This window comes from Aplidium turbinatum, chromosome 12 (assembly GCF_918807975.1).
Source record: "Aplidium turbinatum chromosome 12, kaAplTurb1.1, whole genome shotgun sequence".
NCBI lineage: Eukaryota > Metazoa > Chordata > Ascidiacea > Aplousobranchia > Polyclinidae > Aplidium > Aplidium turbinatum.
The window spans coordinates 6469714-6489822 of NC_137483.1; the positions used below are offsets into that span (position 1 = coordinate 6469714).

Sequence of the window (20109 nt, forward strand, 5' to 3'; positions counted from 1 at the left end):
ATCGATATTGCAAAATAATGACAAAAGGACATTAAAATACAACATTTTTTTTCAGGGTAACTGTTCTTGCATTAAAGCCTTGGCCTATCATTATGCACAGATTCACAGTTAAAAATCTTCGAGCTAGTGAAGATGGGGCAGAATTTCGTCTTATTTCAGGTCGTTTACTGGCATCTGCCCGAATAAAAGTCCAAAGTAAAAAAAAATAAAAGCTACGTTTATACTACTTTAGGCTGCACAATATCGTTTAATTAATATACGGTAGGATACTGTATTGTTGTAACATTTCATGCATAGCCTATTTCGTCTGTATCAAATTTATAAATAAAAATAGGCTCCAACGCCGTACGTACAGCCATGTCACTGTATATACTGTTACAAAAACTAAACTAGCTAGCCTAAGTCATGCGCTATACCTGAGTTTTTACGCTAGGTGACCTATCAATCATGAAACGCAACACTTATTCAAATAGACATATTATTATTTATTATATTTTAAATAAATAGAGTAAATAAAATTATATAATAAATATACTATAATAAAATAATATTATAAAATATAATTATTTAGCATGTTTAATAAAATATTTGTAATATAGCTTAAAGTTACATGACACATAGGCCTATTTGGCTGTTACTTTTTCCTAACTACGGCTATTTTGACCTCTTTGTGGTCATTTGAAAACTTGAAAAGTGTTTTTTAAAACTTAATTTAAAGTTCTTCTAAAATTACTAACATTAACCTTAAACTTATCAAGAGATCTAAATTTTTACTGCAGATTTGACTGCATTGCCATAAAGTCGTTTTCCATCAGTTCAATATAATGTATGGAAAGTTTGGTAGCCTATTTGTTATTTTGGGAGATATTCTGTTGTAATTTTGCAATTCTTGTGAAAAAAAAAACTGTTAGCCTAAGTACTTCTTTATACATACTTTGTGAAATTTAGCAAAATCAAACTGATGGTATTTTTGTTATGCGTAACCAAATTTACAAATTTTATTCAATGTAGGCTATACTAGCTTGGTAGTATACAACTTAGCAGTCATTCTGTTTTTCCGTTCCATAAAGTTGTCTAACGGAAATCTATCTGAGGATAAATTTACTGACTAACTTATGCTTTCTTGTTATGTTAATTGTAGGCTATTCATATCATGCATAATTATGTAATAGATTGAGTTTCGCTTTCAGCAGCATGATCGTTAATTATTTCACAAGTTCTGATTGAACGTTCTTTTTCAGTCTAATGCCGTTGGTTTGTTGTGGTAATAGCGGTTTTTCAAGAGCTTTTTAAACACAGTTCCTAAGTCATGTGCGAATAACGAGTGCATATGTACATATTAGTTCATGAACCATTGTGAATTATACTTGATTTCACCAAGAACTTTTACAAAAAAATAAAAATGATTAAAAAACGTTATGTGTTCAAATTTTTCTCTTCTTGGTGTTGTGCTTAGTAACAGGCATTCTTTTTGTATAAAAGCGAAACTCAATCAATTGCATTCTCTTTGTAGTTTTGATAAGATCTATCGAAGGAGCTTATTATACTGTACATATAAGTTACAGTGTATAGGTATCCGAAACTTTACAAGTATGCGAAACTACCAGGAATAACCTATCAAGGCTTTGTCAATCCGAGGATAAAGATTCAAAACCAACCAACCAACACTTAGATTTTAGAAAGGTTTGGTTGACTGGTAAGGTTTAAAGTTGTTTTTATTGGCTAGTTTCCATGTCCAATGGCTACTTGGGTTTTTTGATTATATCAAAGAAATTTTTAATCCTTGCTTTTAGAGTGTAAAGAATTGTCTTTCAGCAAAGTAGGTGTTCAACCTAGCGCTGGAGTTTATGACGATAAAGCACAGTTTTATTGCCCCAACGGAAGCAGGTTATATTTTGCAAATGGAACAGTACAGCTCAATAATACTACTCAGTGCTTGGCAGACACAACCTGGAAGAATCATGAAGATATGGCATGCTGGGAAAGTTAGTTGAACTTTACTTTGATAAACTGATGTAAAAGTACAGAAAAGTAAAATAATTACTAACTACGTGACATATTTTAAAGTGGATGTGCAGTACTTCAAGATTAACAGCAAGTCTTGTTCTTTTTAGAAAGCTAGCTTTTTATGTGCCATTTATGGGTTTGTGTAATTTTTATGCTTAAGAAAAGCAGTAATGATAAAAATATATATGTTTTTTATGTTTATTATAGCTTAATAAGATTCCTTTTCAATTCAGAAAATGTCACTTATATTGTTCAAAAATAAGCCACATTTTCTCCCAAGTTTTATGTAAATTGGTATAGAATTAACATTAAAATTTTATACAAATTAAGCATGTCGCTTAGTATCAGTCAGCGTCTTAGAAACTATATACATTACATTTGCTCAACATAAACAAGCCTCCAATTAAAATTACATTTTCTTCCACAACTAAGGCCCGAATCCTGTCTATCTCGATGAATTTCCCGCATCAACTGTTGGAAGTCATGTGAACTTAACATGCAGATATGAGGACGTGCTTCCTGAAGGAAACTTATCACGGTATTTCATCGGGAATAAAAACTATACAATGACCAAGGTAGTATCATCCAACCAACATGCAGATAAGTTGTTTAGATAAACTGTGCGACTAGGACTTGTCCAGAAAGCACATAGATAAATCAGATTTTGAGCAGAAGCAACAACTTTCAAAGCTGAATGACTTTTAAAATAATTTTACAAAGTTACGTCATATTTTTGAGTTTTGTAATGTAGCTTCCTACAGTATAAAAGAGTTAGGTAAAACGCCCGGAATAAAACGAAGACAAATTTCTGTACTGTTAATGCGCATATTATTTAGTTGTGAGCTTGTATGGCGCGGCTTCCATTTAGCTTTGTGTTCTATTGAAAAAATAGGCACGAAGACAATTTTTTCCACTGCGTTGCTAGATCGAGATATAAATCACCTCCTTGTGACCTCAGTACAATTTGGAAACGCATTATAGTATTATATTAATGAGGAATACGCATTATAGTATTTCTCATTCATTTTATGTACGACTACATTAGGCCTAACTGTTTTAAACGTACTAGAACCGTAATTTCAACGTAAAGTCTACTAGTAGGAAATTTCGAACAAATGACTATAGCCACAATAATTTTGTAAATTGAATCAGCTTCCTACAGTATAGTATACACTATACAGGCTCACTAGAATTTCAATTTATTTTGAAATTTGTTTTATTGCTTTTGACTATCAGATGGTTATAATCCAGTTAAACATGACGATCGTGAAGTTCTATGGCGTTTACACAAAACGTTGGTGTTACAGCTGATCTAAAATGCCAGCAATTGTGTTCGTTATACAGAGAAAAGTGTTTACAAGTCCCAAATTGACTCTTAGCGATCACAAGACGCTGGTATCATGTCAAGCTGTCACTCCGTACACTGAAGATACAGATACGGGAAGATCCTCTACTCGCATACTCAATGTACAATGTAAGTTAAATAAACTTGTATGTCAGATTTTGTTCACAATGTGAAAACCGTAGCTCGGCGTGGAAAGGAAAAGAATGAGAAGCAACTAAAAAATACCTTGTTGTGTTGTAGCTTACGCTATATGCTGCTATTTTGTGGCATAGCGTAATGAAGAAAAAAGAAGATGCAGAATGTAAAGTTTGGTTTTGCAAAACAGCTCTTGCATTTGAATATACCTACCAGGAAACTATGAAACTAAATGTAATTTAAGCCACCAATCGCACGCTCAATCGCTTCCTTGAGGTTGTCTGTTGTTTTGGTTACCTTTCTTGATTGGTAAATTTATTGCACTATTTGTCTATTCAAAATAAAACAGTGCGAGTACATATTTTTCTTTGAAAACTTGCCTATCTTTGTCTTATTGGTGCAAAATCGTTGGAAATATCATGGGTGTTGATGAAAATTTTGCTATTTTTCAAAGAATATTTTGTATTTATTCAGACAAACCTTACCAAGATGCCGAGGATCAGGCTGCTTCTTTGTGCAAATGGAATGTATCTCAACCAGGATCTTGCAACATTTCCTTTTTCTCGAACCCACCAGCTACGTTTGTATCTCTGACCAAAAATGGTAACATAGCTTAGCATGCCATTGTTTTAGAAATGTGATTGTTATAATGTAAGATGGAACAAATTATTATCTATGTTGTTTCATTTAATCAAATTCCAAAACCGTATTTTTTATGTTTAACCCTGCAAAGAAATATTATTCTTTTACAAATGGCAGGTATCGGAGTACAAAATAAGGCATCCAATTATTTTGCAACTCTTTCAAAGGAAAAGCAGATGTTTCGTTTTGAAAGGTTGGCTGTAAGTAACTATGCATAATAAAGCGGTGTGGTTGTATTGTTTCCTTCTTGGTGTGGTTTTCAATATCATACATCCAAATTAATAAAATGTAACACGTGTGTTTTATGTCCTAATCATTAGGTAAGTTTTCATGTCCACTTGTCTGGGGCAAATCAAATTAATGTCACTTAAGCCACAAAAGCAAATCCCTTTTGAAATCCCTGTTTTATGTCCTAATCATTAGGTAAGTTTTCATGTCCACTTGTCTGGGGCAAATAAGGTCGTCACCTTTTAATCGCTGGTTTAATTTCAATGCATGCATTTTCCTTTAAATTCGTCCGGAGCTCGTCTTCCATCACTGTCGTTAGTTTGTCTCGTGACGGTTATTCTACCGAAACGAGCGAGTTTCACTACCGTCGCTAAGTTGTGACTTTTGAAATCCCTGCACGACATTAAATAAGCTTGCTAATACTACACTATACAATATAGGCCTAATGTTATCGTTATTAATAGTTTAATGTCAATTTCATTTCAAAATGCAGGTCACAAAGGATGATAATGGAACTTATTCGCTGTTTCTTGAATCTCCACCGTTTCCGGATTTTCACCTCATCTCATTTAACATATTGGTGGTGAACGAAGTTAAAAAGGTGTCAAACTCTGTAGATTACCGAATCACATTGGGCGCTTCTGCTGCGGGAATCTTCATTGTATTAATCACTGTTGTCCATTGCTTAAAACTGTTCTTTTTTGGCAAGAAAGGTAAATGTAGTGTTAGTGTGACCATTACAAATATATCACAAAACGTTGGCTTTACTGCACTGTGACGTGTATGTCTAGGCTACTATCTACAACTACTCCTGGGATGAGGTGACAAACAATGGTCTACAACTCTACATTTCACATCAAAGAGTTTTCCAAAATCGAGAAAAGTGCACGACGCTATATCTTGTTTCAAAATATCTTTTTTATTGCAACTTTTTGTTTCATTCAAAACAAAGTTTAAAACCGCTTGAATGGGCTATCCCTTTGAAGAAATTTATCAATACCAATTACTAACACCTGGTAAATCAGAGTAGAGGAAAGAGGGGATTTCATTCTTGTAATGCTTGAATAACAAGCGATGGAAACTACAGAGTACATTTACATGAGCTAATACTCATGGTGATAAGCATTTTGACGTACGGGTTACCCTAATGTGCAACACGTTTAAATTAATTTTTTTTGCTACAGAAGCAGTAATAAAAACAACCTCAACCACCAACACAGGTAAAATTTGACATTACCAACGTTTTCTTTAAACTGGTAATAAGAAATTAGAACGATAATAAGGTTGTTAACAATATCAATGAAAAAATATAACCAGAAAAATAATTTCAATTCTGGTCGTTATTGAAGAATGTTGCAGCCAAGTTGTCAACAAAATAAGTGTGCGTAATCACGGCGTAAAGTTTATTTTTTCAAAAACACTCTTTGTATTGATCACTATTTGATTGTTTGAAAGATTTAGAATGTATAGGTTGATGATTCACTTTAAAAAATCCTTGTAATAAACCAATGGAATAGCGAATATGAAAACTAGAATATTTTTGTTAATCATTGCGTATAGGCTGGCTATGATTTCGAAAATATGTTGTTTTTAGATTATGCTGAAATTGATTTTACCCGCCTGCACAGAACCAAAATAAATCAGGTAAATCACAAAAGTAACAGATTGATTGGTGATCTATAATATTCTAGGCTAAGTCATTGCCATTTCAGTTTTTGCTTGAGTCCATTGCAGAAAGTCTGCTTGAATCGCAGGAGAAAAGCCTTAAAAATCGCATGAAGACTTTCTGAAATAATCAAGATTTATAGCGTTTCATTATTATTGGATAGAATTGCCCTTTCTTTGTTTTAGTTATTATTTTATCTAAAGTGTTATTACTGGCCAAGTTTTATACCGGCTTCCTAGACTGAAAAATAAAGTATTAGACTTTTTAATGCTATCCATTATGTTTTACCAAATACAGCAGGCTTCCATATAAAAATCGCATTGTATCTCAACCATACTAACCACTCAGCATTAAAGCAATGAATTTATTTAACATCAAACTGGAGTGCGATTGAAACTGTCTGTCTTGCACAGAGCTGAGAGCAACGCATATCTGCGATTGATGTAACGCTATATAAAAACACATAACTTTTGTTATTACCCACCCTACCAGCAGTTTTCCTCGTTGAAGTATTGTTTTTCTAGGCAAGCAATGTGGTTGTTCCGGGAGTCCACAAAAAGGCCAAGATGACTGAAGATCCTCGTCCAAGTGAGAAAGGTAAAATATGCTTTTGTGTTAATATTTATTTACCCAAATCTTAATACCAATGAAATATTAGTAAAAGTAGTGGCCTACTGTATATTTTTTCAAACCTAAAACGAAACTTTTTTCTGTTATGAATCTAAACGTGAAAAATTACAGCTAAATTATGTTTGCAGATAATGGCGAATACATTGAGATGAATGAGATGGAATCACAAAATAAGGTGAAAAAATCAATCATCGGGGTGTCATAAAAAAATACAACAAAGGAATTGTCGTCTTAAAATAGAGTTATGATTTTCATGTAACTTTACAGATTGGTGCAAGTAAAGGAAACTATGAGGAAGTAATTGAACCGATATATGATACTATAAAGGTAATTTGTTCACATATTACTTTTTGTAAACAGTAGACAAAGAATTTGGGGCATTTTTATGTCTATGTGTTTAGTTACTTTTAAAATGCCATTTCTTTTTGGCTTTCTTTACTACGAACGACTAATTAATCTGTGCTAAACCACTTAAAAGTTTGAAAAAACTGTTTTCCTTCTCAAAATAAAACATTCCGAACTTCGAAAAGTTGCTACAATTCAAGAAATACATCGTCGGTTGTCATTGATAGAATTGCAGTATTGCATTTAATGTAGGCTACGTGTAAGCTAGTATATATTCTAATGGTCTACTATTTTCCACATCAATTCATTGGCTTTTGTACCTTTAGCTCATACCTTTGTTTGAAGACTGCTGTCTACGTCATAGGACAGTTCAGTTCAGTTTGTTTTTATTTCTGATCATTACAACGAAAAACAATACATGACAAACATAGCAGAGTCTAGAAAAAGGTAGAAACGACAAAACATAGACCTATAACGTGCATGATACCAGTCCAAAGCAATACAATCAGTTTAGAATATGGCACGGTAGCAACACCTTAATATAGGACACTTGATTTTTTACCAACAATTTGACTTTAGAATCCAAAACTGTGAAACTTTTCATAGGTTCCATTTCTATATCGCAGCCTAATTCTTTTTATTGCTGAGGTTTCTTCATGAATTCTGTCCATGCAAATTTCCTTGTGATGATTGAACATTAGTCGGCAATACAAAGCTGAATTATTGCTGTTTTTTTAAATTTAAAAATGATAAATATTCAATATTCATAGTCTACTAATTAATAGTAAAATGGTAGAATTAAGTTACGAAACAGCTCATGGTCGAGAACAATGGCGCCTTCTATCCAACTCTCAATAGGAGGAAGGAACATAATGATGATGATGAGTATAATTAAGGAGATGTGAGGATTTGTAAAGTCATCGAAGCCGGGATAGAACGAAAATGGAATATCCAAAAAATAAATTTCATTTAATTGAGTGATCTTCATATTTTGGTCAGAGACTTTCCATAGCGATATCGTGACATTAATCTGTGTAAATACTAAAATGATTATATTGCTGTTTAATTGAATCAACTTGCTATTCTGTGTGTATTTTTAATATTTCAGGATGTCATCAAACCAAAAGCTAACAATCTTAGAAAAGAAGAGGGGACTGAGTATGAAACCATGAAGTAAACTCTGTGTTGGTAAACTGAGCTATCGCCTATACTTGATTGTAAAATAATTTTAATAAAAAACAATTTTCATGTTCTACAAAAAGACAATCAAAGAAAACAAATCATAAATAAACTTGAAGTGATGAGTGACTGGATTTTCGGTAACACGACGTGATCGTACCAAAGAAAATGGACAGAAGATAAGTGCCCATCCATACAAGAAATTAACCTAACAATGACTGCAAACTAGCATTGCTCGCTGAGTGTAGTTCCATGATTTTGTGTTCCCTAACGTTGTATTCATTGTAAAATTGAGGTCTTTTATGAATTACTTGCTTTTTAGTTGATGAGAGTTTTGCATTGCGTATAAAATGATTTGTCCTTGTTTGATTGATGTTATTCAATACGATCATTATTGGTAATCACGGTGTGTATCATATACAAATTTATCATTTTTCTTTTTCAAAGTATTAAGAATTGAATCGATATGCAAGCTATGTTTCGACAATTTTGTCATTTATTGCGTTGATTTGTTAAAGTTTTACGTTTAACTTCTTAATATTTTTGGTCGAAACAAAACAAACATAAAAAATTCTTTGTCAAGTGGTTAGCGCGTTGGGCTCGCAGTCAAGAGCCTGCATGTTCGACTCTAGCCACCGGCACTTGCTGTTGTTTCTCTGGGCAAGAAACTTTACGATAATTGCCTCTACCCAGTGATCGATTTCGAGTAATGGGTAGTACCAAATTTAAGTAGTAGAGTAGTAGAGTAGAGTAGAGTAGAGTAAGAGTAGACAACCGGAAACAGACATTGCAGTCGGCTGCAGCGTGAGTCAGGTGTACGTCGGAAGGCGTACAACGATGCATAGAGCTCAAGTCCGCTTTCCCGCAATGCAGGATAAAGATAATAAAACAAACAAACATTCCAAACTCTGAATTTAGTTCACTTAGGGGCATCTGCAGAAGTTGAAGCTTCGGTTGAACAAATTTCAAGCGATTTTTTGGACTACTTGTGCTTTGTGTATTTACATGCAATTATATGTCTGAAAATTTTGAATGTTCATTTACGTTGCAAATTTTAGTTCATTGATTTTTTCATGACTTTCAACACAAAATGCAAACTTTTCTGAAACAGTAGTTGTAATGCATGACAATCGTAATTGTAAACATCACATCACAATATAGTTTTTCAATGTTAGCAATATTGTGTATAGTTTGCAGCCCTACAGCATCACGAAATATTTAAAGACGTTTTGTTGGCAGGTAGTTGATGCATCGTTTTTATCAACGAAGGCAATTCGGCCACTGTTGTAGTCAAACTTTGCAGGCCAGCAAAGTTGTAGGTTTAAGAAGTACATCGTCATTGCATACAGCAGCTCGTGCCTGACATACAGTACTTAGGTTGAAGCATAGATTTAAATTAATTTTTTGTGATGTAAATTATAATATAACATAATAATAATGTTATAACTCTGTAATTTATTATGTCATTTCACAACAGCTAAAGATTTTTTTAGACCAGAAAAGCACCTTTTAGTCAATATTAATTTTTTACACTCCAAAGTTTGAGATCGGACTGTTCGCTCCACTTGTACGTGCTTGTGACATAACCTTGTAGTTGACTTCCTGGTATGTGGTACCTCACCACAAAGTTGTTGAGGAAACCATTCGTCAGTTGTGTGTAGGCAAGCAGCAGAAAAAGCTATTGTTTGTCGCCTAACATGTGGGCTATGGCAGATATTTTTCTGGTTGAAACAGAGTTCGCCTTTTAAATTGTGTGGGTGGACTAAACTCATGTGATTTGCGATTGCAACTTTTTCGGCAAGTTTTTAAAGCAACTAAGCCACAGGCAACAATACTTTTCTCATAGTTTTCCCACAATGAAAAGTCGCCATCTGAACTGAAAGGGAAAATCAGTTAAAAAAATCCGATAATTCGTCAAGTGCATGACTTTACAAACTAAAAAAAGTTCAAAATTATGCCGCACTGGTTCGACGGTCGGAGTGTGCGCTTGAGCGACGCATTTCAACGAATTCTTTCTATTCAGCGGCACCTAGTGGATGGATTTATTCACAACAGTAGTTCTACAAGCGAAAGCTTAACTCTGTCGATCTCAGTGGCCAGGCCTGCCTCAGTGGTTCATATTCTTTTAAGGTATTGAAAACTGCTTGGATTTAGCTCTCAAAGACGCTTTCCCACTCCGAGGGTCACAATCCCTAGATTCAATCAAAAAAGTAAGCTACTCGGAAAACATGTAGTTACTTTCGTCTTACTTCATAAACTACTTTCGTACTAGTATTGACCATAAGCAGGAGCGTAGTTGGGTGGGGGGGTGGCATAGAGGGCAATTTTCTCCCGAAATACTTGAACAAATATTTTACTTACAGCATCATTTGACAGAGTTCATTGACATGTGCAATAATATTTATTTGCTCCCTCGCAAATTTTTTTGAGACATCGCATAAAGGTCTAGTTTTCTAACTAAAAAAATACCATATAAATCAGGGGTTCCCAACCGTGAGGCCATGGCCCCCTAGTGGGCCATGAGCCATTTTCAAGGGGCCATGGAAAAAATTGAAAAATAATAATTTTTTTAAATTTATCATCGCTAAGTCCACTCCAACACTATACAACAAAAGAAATAAATTAAAATTTAATAAAAATACTAGTAGCCTACATTTTGCCCAAATCTTCATGAAATGGTCTTTAATTCCCGGTTGTTTCAAAAATTATAATATAAGATTTTTACGTAAAGTTGTAAACAGTTGCGGCTGCTGTGCAACCATCACATTAACTGCATATTTATGTAATAACTAATTAATGTAGGCTACTATCATGTTTATTGTGTGTTGTATTTATATCATTTTATCATTCTAACTACCGGCTACTGTAGAAACAAGTTTTTTAATTAAAATGACGTTTCTTAATTTTTAGGCGGGCCATTGATTTTTCAAAATTCTCAAAGGGGGCCACGGTGTAAAAAAGGTTGGGAACCCCTGATATAAATGAATTCAACTTTTTGATAAGGCTATGTTTAATTTAATTCTTTTGAGACAGAAGATTGTTCATCAATGCTTTACTTACAAATGCAAACATTAGTCAGCAGTCTATCACCACTCACAGTTTTGCAATGACAGTGATTAGGCTATAACGAATTAATATTGATTCCAAATGAAAAATTCTTAGTAAAAGTCTCAAAAATTTTATTAATTTTTGATAAAATTTATAGAAAAGCATTAAATCAGTAGCCTATATAGATTACTGATTTTTGATCCTGTGTGCCGTCATATAGGCTAGCTCAGGGTTGCTCAATTAATGTTCGTCGTCGTCGTGTGAGTGTCTGGGGCCGAGGGTCTATCCTTTTACCACCCCAGATTCACGATGTTCCCGGACTACACTGGAAGGCTACTAGAGAGCAGCCAGTATTTGTTTTCATCATCCATGACACGCAGACCTTCCACTCCGTTAGGTGGCTTGAAGATGGAGCAGTCATTGATGATGTGGTCTGCGGTCTGTTCCTCGGCACCACATTCACAGGAGGAGGAAGAGGCCATTGCCCATCGGTGCATGGTTGAGCGGAAAAGCCCGACGCCCGTACGGAGACGGTTGAGGCGCACCCATGCCTGTCTTGGTAGTGTTAGACCGATGGGGCGTGTGTTGGCGTCGGGGATGAACGAATAGAGTCTGGTAGCGGTTGACTTCCATTCAGAACTCCATTTATGGTCCGCCCAAGTAGCCGCAGAGATGTCTTGCACATCAGCTTCGTTGATAAGAAGTTGAGCGGCTGGCACGAATGGGTGTCTTGATTTCAGTCGACGGAGGTGCTCGTTTGGGAGAGCAGAGATCTTGTTGTGGAGAAGGTGGTTAGGTTCCAGTTCCCGTCGGCCGAGGGACTGAGTGGCTTCTTCGCGACGAATCTCACCGGGTTGGATGCCAGCGAGAATGGGGAGATTGTAACTAATGTTAATAAAGGTCCAGTGTGACAAATTGAATGCTTTTAGCGGTCCGGTGAATAAATTATTTCATTCGCAACCCCGAAAGTTAAAGTATCAATGCTGGTACCGAACCTTTTTTTTAGGTAAAATGCAACTCGACTGGGATTTTTGACAAAGTGTTGGGAGCTCTGGGGGCTTCGCCCCCAGCTACTTAAATAATCGCAGAAAAAATGCTTCCTCCTAGTGGAAATCTGTTTAAAGAGGCCCTGAAACATGGCAATGAGGTTATTCTTCCAGAAGCCCGAGGTTCACTATCAACACTCAGAAGGTACTAAAAGGGGTCAGCCAAAACAAAACGTTTGAGAACCACTGATCTAAGCTATCTCTCCAAGCAGAAAAACTCGTCACACAACGTAAAAGTGATGAATTTTGTTGTCTGTGACATGATCCTAAGGCGATCTAATCAACCTAAATTTCAAGTCTCCCAACATCTTTGTTCTTTTTGACTCTTGAACTTTATAAAGTAGCCTACTTGGAAGTGCATTGCATGTTCTTGCAGGAAACGTCAGTGTGGTCTAAAATCTAAATTAACATTGGTTGATTTTATTTGGATTCATTTTCTTTGACAGCTTTCGACGTTTATTTAAGCTAGAAATCAAACACATAGGTATTTCATTTCAATAGCTACAATTCAATCGCAGCCTAACTGATCAAAAATTGTCGGCTCTAAAGCCTGCTGGTTGGAACCCTGGATACGACATTCCACAGGGCGTCGGTACTCGGTACGACACTGCTCAAGAGCATGCGAAGCTTGTGTCTTTGGCAGATCCCTAAAATAGCGTATCTGAAGGTGGACTTCCTTTTCTTTGAGTCCACTTAGTCTTTAGTCTTCGTGGGGTGGCAATTGACTAGTAGACCGTATGGTCGTCTCGTTGTCGCCCTGTCGGTATGGGAACTTGTGTAACTTTTGTATTGTGTATATTGCATATTTCAAACATGTACCTATGTTCCTGTTACTGACAAATAAAACATTGATTGATTGATTGAGTCTATCACCACTTCCACCAAAACGCACATGTATTTAGTTAATTCAAAAAATATTTTTTACCGAATAAGATAATTACGTCATTTAGTCGGACTCCTACCGCAAAGTGACAGCAAACTGCTATCGAGTATGAGCAAAGTCTTAGTTTTCCTTTTCCATTCTGACAGATCAATTGATCAAACCATAGTGACCGAGCGAGAAAGAAAATGTTAGGAGGAAAAAGCGAGTGTTGGGGGAGGCAAATGTGTTAATGTTTGATATAAAGAATTTGTTTTAAATTATTGCTATACTGAATTCAGCAGAACACTTATGACACATCATTAAACATACAAATATATATCATCACATCTTTTTATTTTGCATTTCATTTTAATTTTCGTCATTAACACGTTCGTGACGAAAAAGATACTAGCCTACTAGCTACAATAGTCAATATGGGTTATCAGTACGTCAATGAACGAGAAAAAGTGGCAAAACGTTAAAACGTGTCTGAACAGTTAAGTAGACCTACAGCTACAGGTAGTTCATGTACTACAGGTATAGTAGCCTATGGGCCTATATGCAGGGCTGTTGAAAGGAAAATTTTGGCCCTATACCAATGGGATGTACGGGCCTTATGACAAAAACCTTTTAAAAAAGACAATAGGCTATATCAATATAATTACGCAGTGTTTTTTAAGTTTCCCCACCTTTTGTAAAGATTACGGATTAACTCAAACCCAAAAAATAAAGAGCAAAAATTAAAACAAAAACATGATGTAATAAACGGCCTAATGAAAAGTGTTGTAGATTGAATTTACCAGTTCCTATATTGATGTGGATGAGCATTCATCATAATAGTAGCAAGGAGAAAGAAAATCGGACATAAAAAGAAACTCATCCTCAGGCAAAAGCCCGTTTCGATGTGACCCAGGAGAGCATGGTTTTGAGCTCTTCGTATGGTCAGACGGCACATTACACAGCAAAATGTCATTGAACCATTGCAATAATATCAAAAACTTGAACTGAAGCCCACAACGAGAGTTTCTACAGTTGGAGCATAGCCTAGCCTACTGCTCATCTTGAAAACTACTTCTTTACATTCGATTGCACGTTGAAACTTGTTGAAACATACACCAAACTTACATATTAAAAACCAACTCATTCCATAACTTATCGAAACTTACATTATTATTATTGTAACTGTCTCCGCTGCCAGTGTAGCCAAATCGTTTGGCATCCGCTGGCTTCGATCAGTCTTTCAACAAGGTTGATAGGTTCTCCATTCTGTTTTGTCCTTTGCGATGTTTTGCAATCGATGGAGATGTGGTGTGCTGAGCAGGGATCCCAGGCCAGCTTTTCTGATGTCAGATCTCAGCAGTTGTAATAAATTGGTACGGTGACGTCCGGTTCGGCCTTGGTACTTTTTGCTGCCAATTATTGCAAATTCAAGGGCTTTCTGGGGAGGTGAGTCCTGGTGAAGTCTCAGAATGTGTTTAAACATGTTCCATCTCATGGTGGAGATCTTACATGCGAAACTTACATACCAAAAGTTAAGACTTCTACTAGTTTTCACATCAAAAATTAAGACGCTGGACGTTGCAGCATAAGAACCTGCTTTTAGATTACAAACTTGTCCCTGACTTATTGATTACACAGTACACACCGTACACAACATAGGCTACCTACAACGCAGATAGACGCAAAATCATGTGAATGCAACGTAATGCAAGAGACACCTTTTCCCATTCATTAACGTGCTGGTAGGTCTATTATCGACTATTGTAATTACCTAGTATCTTTTTCGTCCCGGACGCGTTAATGACGAAAAATAAAATGAATGAAAGACTAAGAGAAAGCAATTAAGCATGCGCTCTGTGAAATTCGAACCTGAAAAGGTGTGAGTCTGTAAGGTAAGGCGGCACGGATGCTAGAACCAATGATGAAAAGACGTATGCAAGAGCTACAACTACATAACTTAGCCTATTGTAAATTTGCTCACAAGGCATTCATATTTAAAGCAGCCCAGTTTTTCAAAATTATGTTTCATTTGTTTTTTTTATCTTTTCCTTTTGTTGAAAATTAAATTGAAATAGGATTGCACAATTTCCCAAGCGGTTTCGTAATTGCAGATAAAACAAGGCCTTACATGTCTTTTGTGACGTCATAAACAATTTATTGTTAAAGATTCCCGGCCTACTATACTGGACAGTAGAGCATAAATATGCTAATTGCATGCAAAGCAGATCTAACCAAAAAAGCGTATTCGTATGGAAATAGAATCGTCTCATTACAGATTTCTAATAAAGAATAACATTTTTCAAAGGCTACTTGCTCATTGCATGTACTAAGTGCTTGCTTCTTGGCTTGGCACGTACTTGCTTCTCTGCTTGCTTCTTGGAATTTTGTATTTAGGCCTACGTTATCTTAAATATGTTTTTTTTTTTGGTGCGTATGTTGAAGCGCGGGAACGTTTTATTTTATGTCTAAAGCTTATTTTATATGGCACAATCGTCATTTCCGTAGGGTGGCAATTGACCAGTAGACCGTATGGTCGTCTCCAGAGATGGGCAAGATCACCGGTATTGGTGATCTTGAAGATCAAGATCAATATCACCAAGAATAGGTGATCTTGAAGATCAAGATCACCAAACTATGTGATCTTGAAGATCAAGACCAAGATCGTGATCTTGAAGATCAAGATCACTTTCAAGATCACTTTTTGTGTACTTGAAAAAAAAATGAAGTTTTTGATCAATGATGTTGCAAAAAATAATTAGCCTACTAAGTTATAAGCAACCTGGGAAAAGGTATATAGTTGGTATTGCTAACTTTTACTTTTAACTACTCGATCGCTGGCCTAAGAATTGTAATAAGTTAGTGACTGTTGCTATTAGGCCTATCAATTGTTGACGTAGTTTGCGTAGAATCGTAACGTCACACCCAAGGCCGAAGATAATTAGCCTACAGTAGTTCTGAAAAAGTCGCAAAATTTGCAATTAGTTTTATACTTATTATTATATAATAAATAAATAAAAATAAACTTTGAACTGCATCATTTTTTACTAAATTTTTGTCTGGTTCACGTAGGAGTTTTTATTCGTGTTACTAAGCAGTTTTAACTTTCATTGTATTGTGTCAATGTTTATTGCACCATTTACCCATCTGACAACCTTGATGCTGTTGTCTGCTATCAAAAAAGTTCAGAGGCCTGCGGTCAGACAAACCGCTCCATACTCAGACCCTAAACAAGTCTTGGTCTGGTTGATTTGCTGCAATAAACCACTTTACATGACCAAAGTCGGCGTCCTAGAGTCCAGATTTTTTACCACTGCCATTCCAGAGTTTTGAAACATCTAAAATTGAGTAAAAGAAAGAAAACATTTCTTTTAAATTCACACATGGAAATTGTGAACAAAGTTAAATCATTTTTTATTATACGTCAACACAAAGTAGCCTACATGGTAGTTGACTTCTTTATTACGACCAACACAGACATTTTTTCAATTTTGAAATGGCAACACTGAACAGATTAGATGGAGACTTTAAATCGTCTTTTGTTGGACACATATCATATTAACAGTGGCTTAATGTTAGTAGTTACCACTAACTACTTTGTACAGGACGAGTTCTAAAAAAATGTTTCTATCTAGGAAGTAAAATTCAATTTTAAAGTGATCTTGATCTTATTGTTCTTCAAGATCAAGATCACACAAAAAAAGTGATCTTAGATCAAGATCACCAAAAATAAAGTGATCTTCAAGATCAAGATCAAGATCACGATCTTGATCTTCAAGATCACTTGTGATCTTCAAGATCAAGATCACGCCCATCTCTGGTCGTCTCGTTGTCTCCCTGTCGGTATGGGAACTTGTGTAACTTTTGCATTATGTATATTACTGTACTTGCATTTTTCAAACATGTACCTATGTTCCTGTTATTGACAAATAAAACATTGATTGATACTTCTAGAAGTGCATGGCTCATTGTAGTATTGACTGTCTTTACATTAAGTTACAGTAGGCTACCAGAGAGAGCAACTTTTTATTTTGTCTGTTGCGAAAAATAGTGGGCTATAGCAGTGGTTCCCAACCTCTTTTATCCGGTAGACCCTTTTAGTCGATATTCAAATCTCAATTCCCTCCCTATAAATTAAGTTTGTTAAAAACTCGTTTACATTAATATTTTAATTTAATTCTTTGAAAATAAACTAAACTTTCGCTAGTAATAAGCTTTTTAGCCTGTAGCCTACGCCTAATATTCCTTTTCATCAGTGACGTTCGGTGGCTTAAACCGTTGGGAAAGCAACTTGGAAATATGCTGCAGCAAGGTAGTAGGCACGAAGGATCATAGTTCATGATCATAGTTCATGATCATACCAGCATTTTGTTGTTACATTTCTTACAGATTTCACTGGAAAACTGCTTTTAAATACTTCAACGTAATTATTGAAAAGCATGCTATAAGCTACATCAGTGTTGGTTTCATTCATGATGTTATTAATGTTGAGCTTAGATAATTTTTCTACAAAATGACACATGTGTATGTTGCTGTAGCATCTTTTCTCTTTGTTTAATGAAAGTTCTTCTATTGAACCTAATTGAGAGCATTGTATTACAGGCAGATGGTCAGCGATGCAGTCAACTATTATACCAGCATTTGTTTTGGCATTATAGACATTTGTCCATATGTGATCAATACATGTGGTACTGGATGAAGTAATTCTAGTTGGTTTAGTTATCAATGGATGGAAGCTGTGTTCAAACATAGCATCAGCATAGTTGCTGGTGTGACAATTATTATGGTCCAATAGATTGTAATTAAAATCTCCCATTATGAAACATTGTGCATTTGATTTTGATATTGATTTCATTGTAGGAAGGAGTGTTTGTAGAAACTCAGAGTTGGCAGCAGAAAGTGATTGAGGAGATCTATATATAGTACCACAAGTTAACTTTTTCTTGTTTACAAATAAATCAACAAAAAGAGATTCAAAATTTTTTTCTTTCGTAATAGTCAGGTCATTTCTTATAGAGAACATAATGCTATCTTTTATGTACAGAGCCACTCCTCCACCCCTTTGTTTACATCTACTATTTGCGAGAAAAACATACCCTTCTAGGGAGGTAAATTCACCAGTTTTGTTTACTTTAAGCCATGTTTCATTAATAGATATAATATGTGGTTTAACTGTCATTGATGTTACAAGTGCCTGCAATTTTGAGAAATTCTTTGGGTTTGATAAAGATCTAATGTTAAGGTGCATAGTTATTAGGGATTTGTTTATTTGCATATATGTTACCAAAAAATGTACTTTGTTAGAATACATATACACATCATTAGCTTGAAAACAAGGTTCAAGTTCTTCAGTATTTACAACTTCATTTTCAAGTGATGAAAGAAGTTCATTAAGCAATGTAGGCTCTTGGTTGAGAAGTTGTGCTGTTTTGATTGAAAAAAGTTGGGTAAATATAATATCACTACAGTTGAAAAACGGTAAAGAGTTATGTAAACAGTTAGTACAGAAATAAGATCTATCAGTCTGAGTTAAGTTTGTACATTTAAAATGATTAGACAAATTACATACACTGCAGGAGATGGACTTCTGGTTGCTGCGAACAACTTTCTCACAGATGTTACATGTAGGCATAGATAATATGGACTTACCTGTGTAGCTGTGAAGAAATCAACCGAACATGATATTTAAATACAGCCTGCTGCTGAGTATACAAATAAGCAGAAAAATATGCTAAAAATTGAACAATAGTCAAAAGTATATTATCAATAGTTTACAGTAGTTTAACAAGGTAATTAAGGTAATATAATAAAGTTGAGGTTGACTGGAGGTTTTAAAGTTATGTCAGCATACTGCAAGCTGACTTTAATAAATGCTATATCAAAAAGCAGTACTTTACAGTACTGCATCTAAAATAGGTTTTAACATTTCGAGTCTCAACAGTTATGGAGCTTAATGTATGGAAGAAATCATTTAAATAATTAATATTAATTGCTTAACTTTGTTATTTCATCTTCAGTCTGAATCCAATGCTTTTTGTCGTGGACATACGCATAAATTTTTCCATTGAATGAGAACACATTACTTTTTCCCAATTTCTCCTTGGCCTGATTCAGCAATGCTAGCCTTCTTTTGGTGAGGGACTCGGTTATGGCCATCCCGCTTCCTTTAAGTTTGCGTTTTGAGTTGAAGATCTGATCTCGGGTTGACCTCCTAGTAAATTTCACAATTATCGGTACATTTTCAGTTCTGTTAGATAAAGGGTGGCAAGTAGGCTACTTATGTCCCAATCTGTGATGTTTAAATCTAACTTCTCATTTATGGTTTGAATTACAAAATTAGTAAAAAAAGAAGGAGGAGAGCGACTGATTGATTCCTTAGGCATGGCTGAGCATCCATGAAGAATCAAGCAGTCGCGTCTGGTATACTGTTCTTGGTCATCCATTTTGTTTTCAATTTTCTTCATGGCAGAAGACATCATGTTGAATTTATTGACCAGATGGTCAATTCTTTTGTCAAGTCGTTCCACATCAGGTTTTTTTTGTAAATCTGCAAAACAGGATGTACCATTAGAGTCAGCTTTTGGTTTAGGAATTTTAGTCTGGTACTTCCCTTTTATTGTCCTTTGCTCCTTTGGAATTTCCTTGATTTCTTCAGACAATTGCTTCAGCATGCTTTTAACTTCATCCATTTTTCTTTGCAAGGTAATTGAAGCAGCAAGAAGTATTAGGCAAGACTAAACACAAGCTACCTAGACATCCATTCACCTTATTCAAATAGAATGCCTATGTCGTGATCATACGTCCATTTAATGTTTAGAAGTCATGAACAATCTTAATTTTAACGTTGCAGGACCAAAATCCTGTGTTAAACATAGAATAATAGTTGTCTAAATGTTTAATTCGTCATGAATGTTCATTCTCAGATATTCAGTTAAGCCTACACTACAAAAACTAACACTTAGGCCTAAACATTACAACC

At 35.2% G+C, this 20109-nt stretch overlaps 1 protein-coding gene across 1 annotated transcript; it reads left to right on the forward strand.

The window, feature by feature from the left end:
• The first annotated feature begins 92 nt into the window (after window positions 1–92).
• LOC145780534 (uncharacterized) lies at window positions 93–9244 on the forward strand. Its single transcript, XM_082592161.1, has 13 exons — window positions 93–195; window positions 1794–1985; window positions 2440–2582; window positions 3352–3481; window positions 3962–4090; window positions 4247–4329; window positions 4851–5070; window positions 5542–5577; window positions 5952–6001; window positions 6548–6620; window positions 6782–6828; window positions 6921–6980; window positions 8107–9244. The coding sequence occupies exons 1-13, from the start codon at window positions 93–95 to the stop codon at window positions 8173–8175; spliced, it is 1335 nt and encodes a 444-aa protein (XP_082448287.1). The 3' UTR covers window positions 8176–9244.
• Window positions 9245–20109: the final 10865 nt, after the last annotated feature.

Excerpts from the sequence above, each read along its gene's own strand:
- LOC145780534 (XM_082592161.1), top strand. The coding sequence starts at position 93 with ATGCACAGATTCACAGTTAAAAATCTTCGAGCTAGTGAAGATGGGGCA. Across the intron at positions 2,583-3,351 it reads AAAACTATACAATGACCAAG|AGAAAAGTGTTTACAAGTCC; the intron begins GTAGTATCATCC and ends TTCGTTATACAG. Across the intron at positions 4,330-4,850 it reads TTCGTTTTGAAAGGTTGGCT|GTCACAAAGGATGATAATGG; the intron begins GTAAGTAACTAT and ends TTCAAAATGCAG.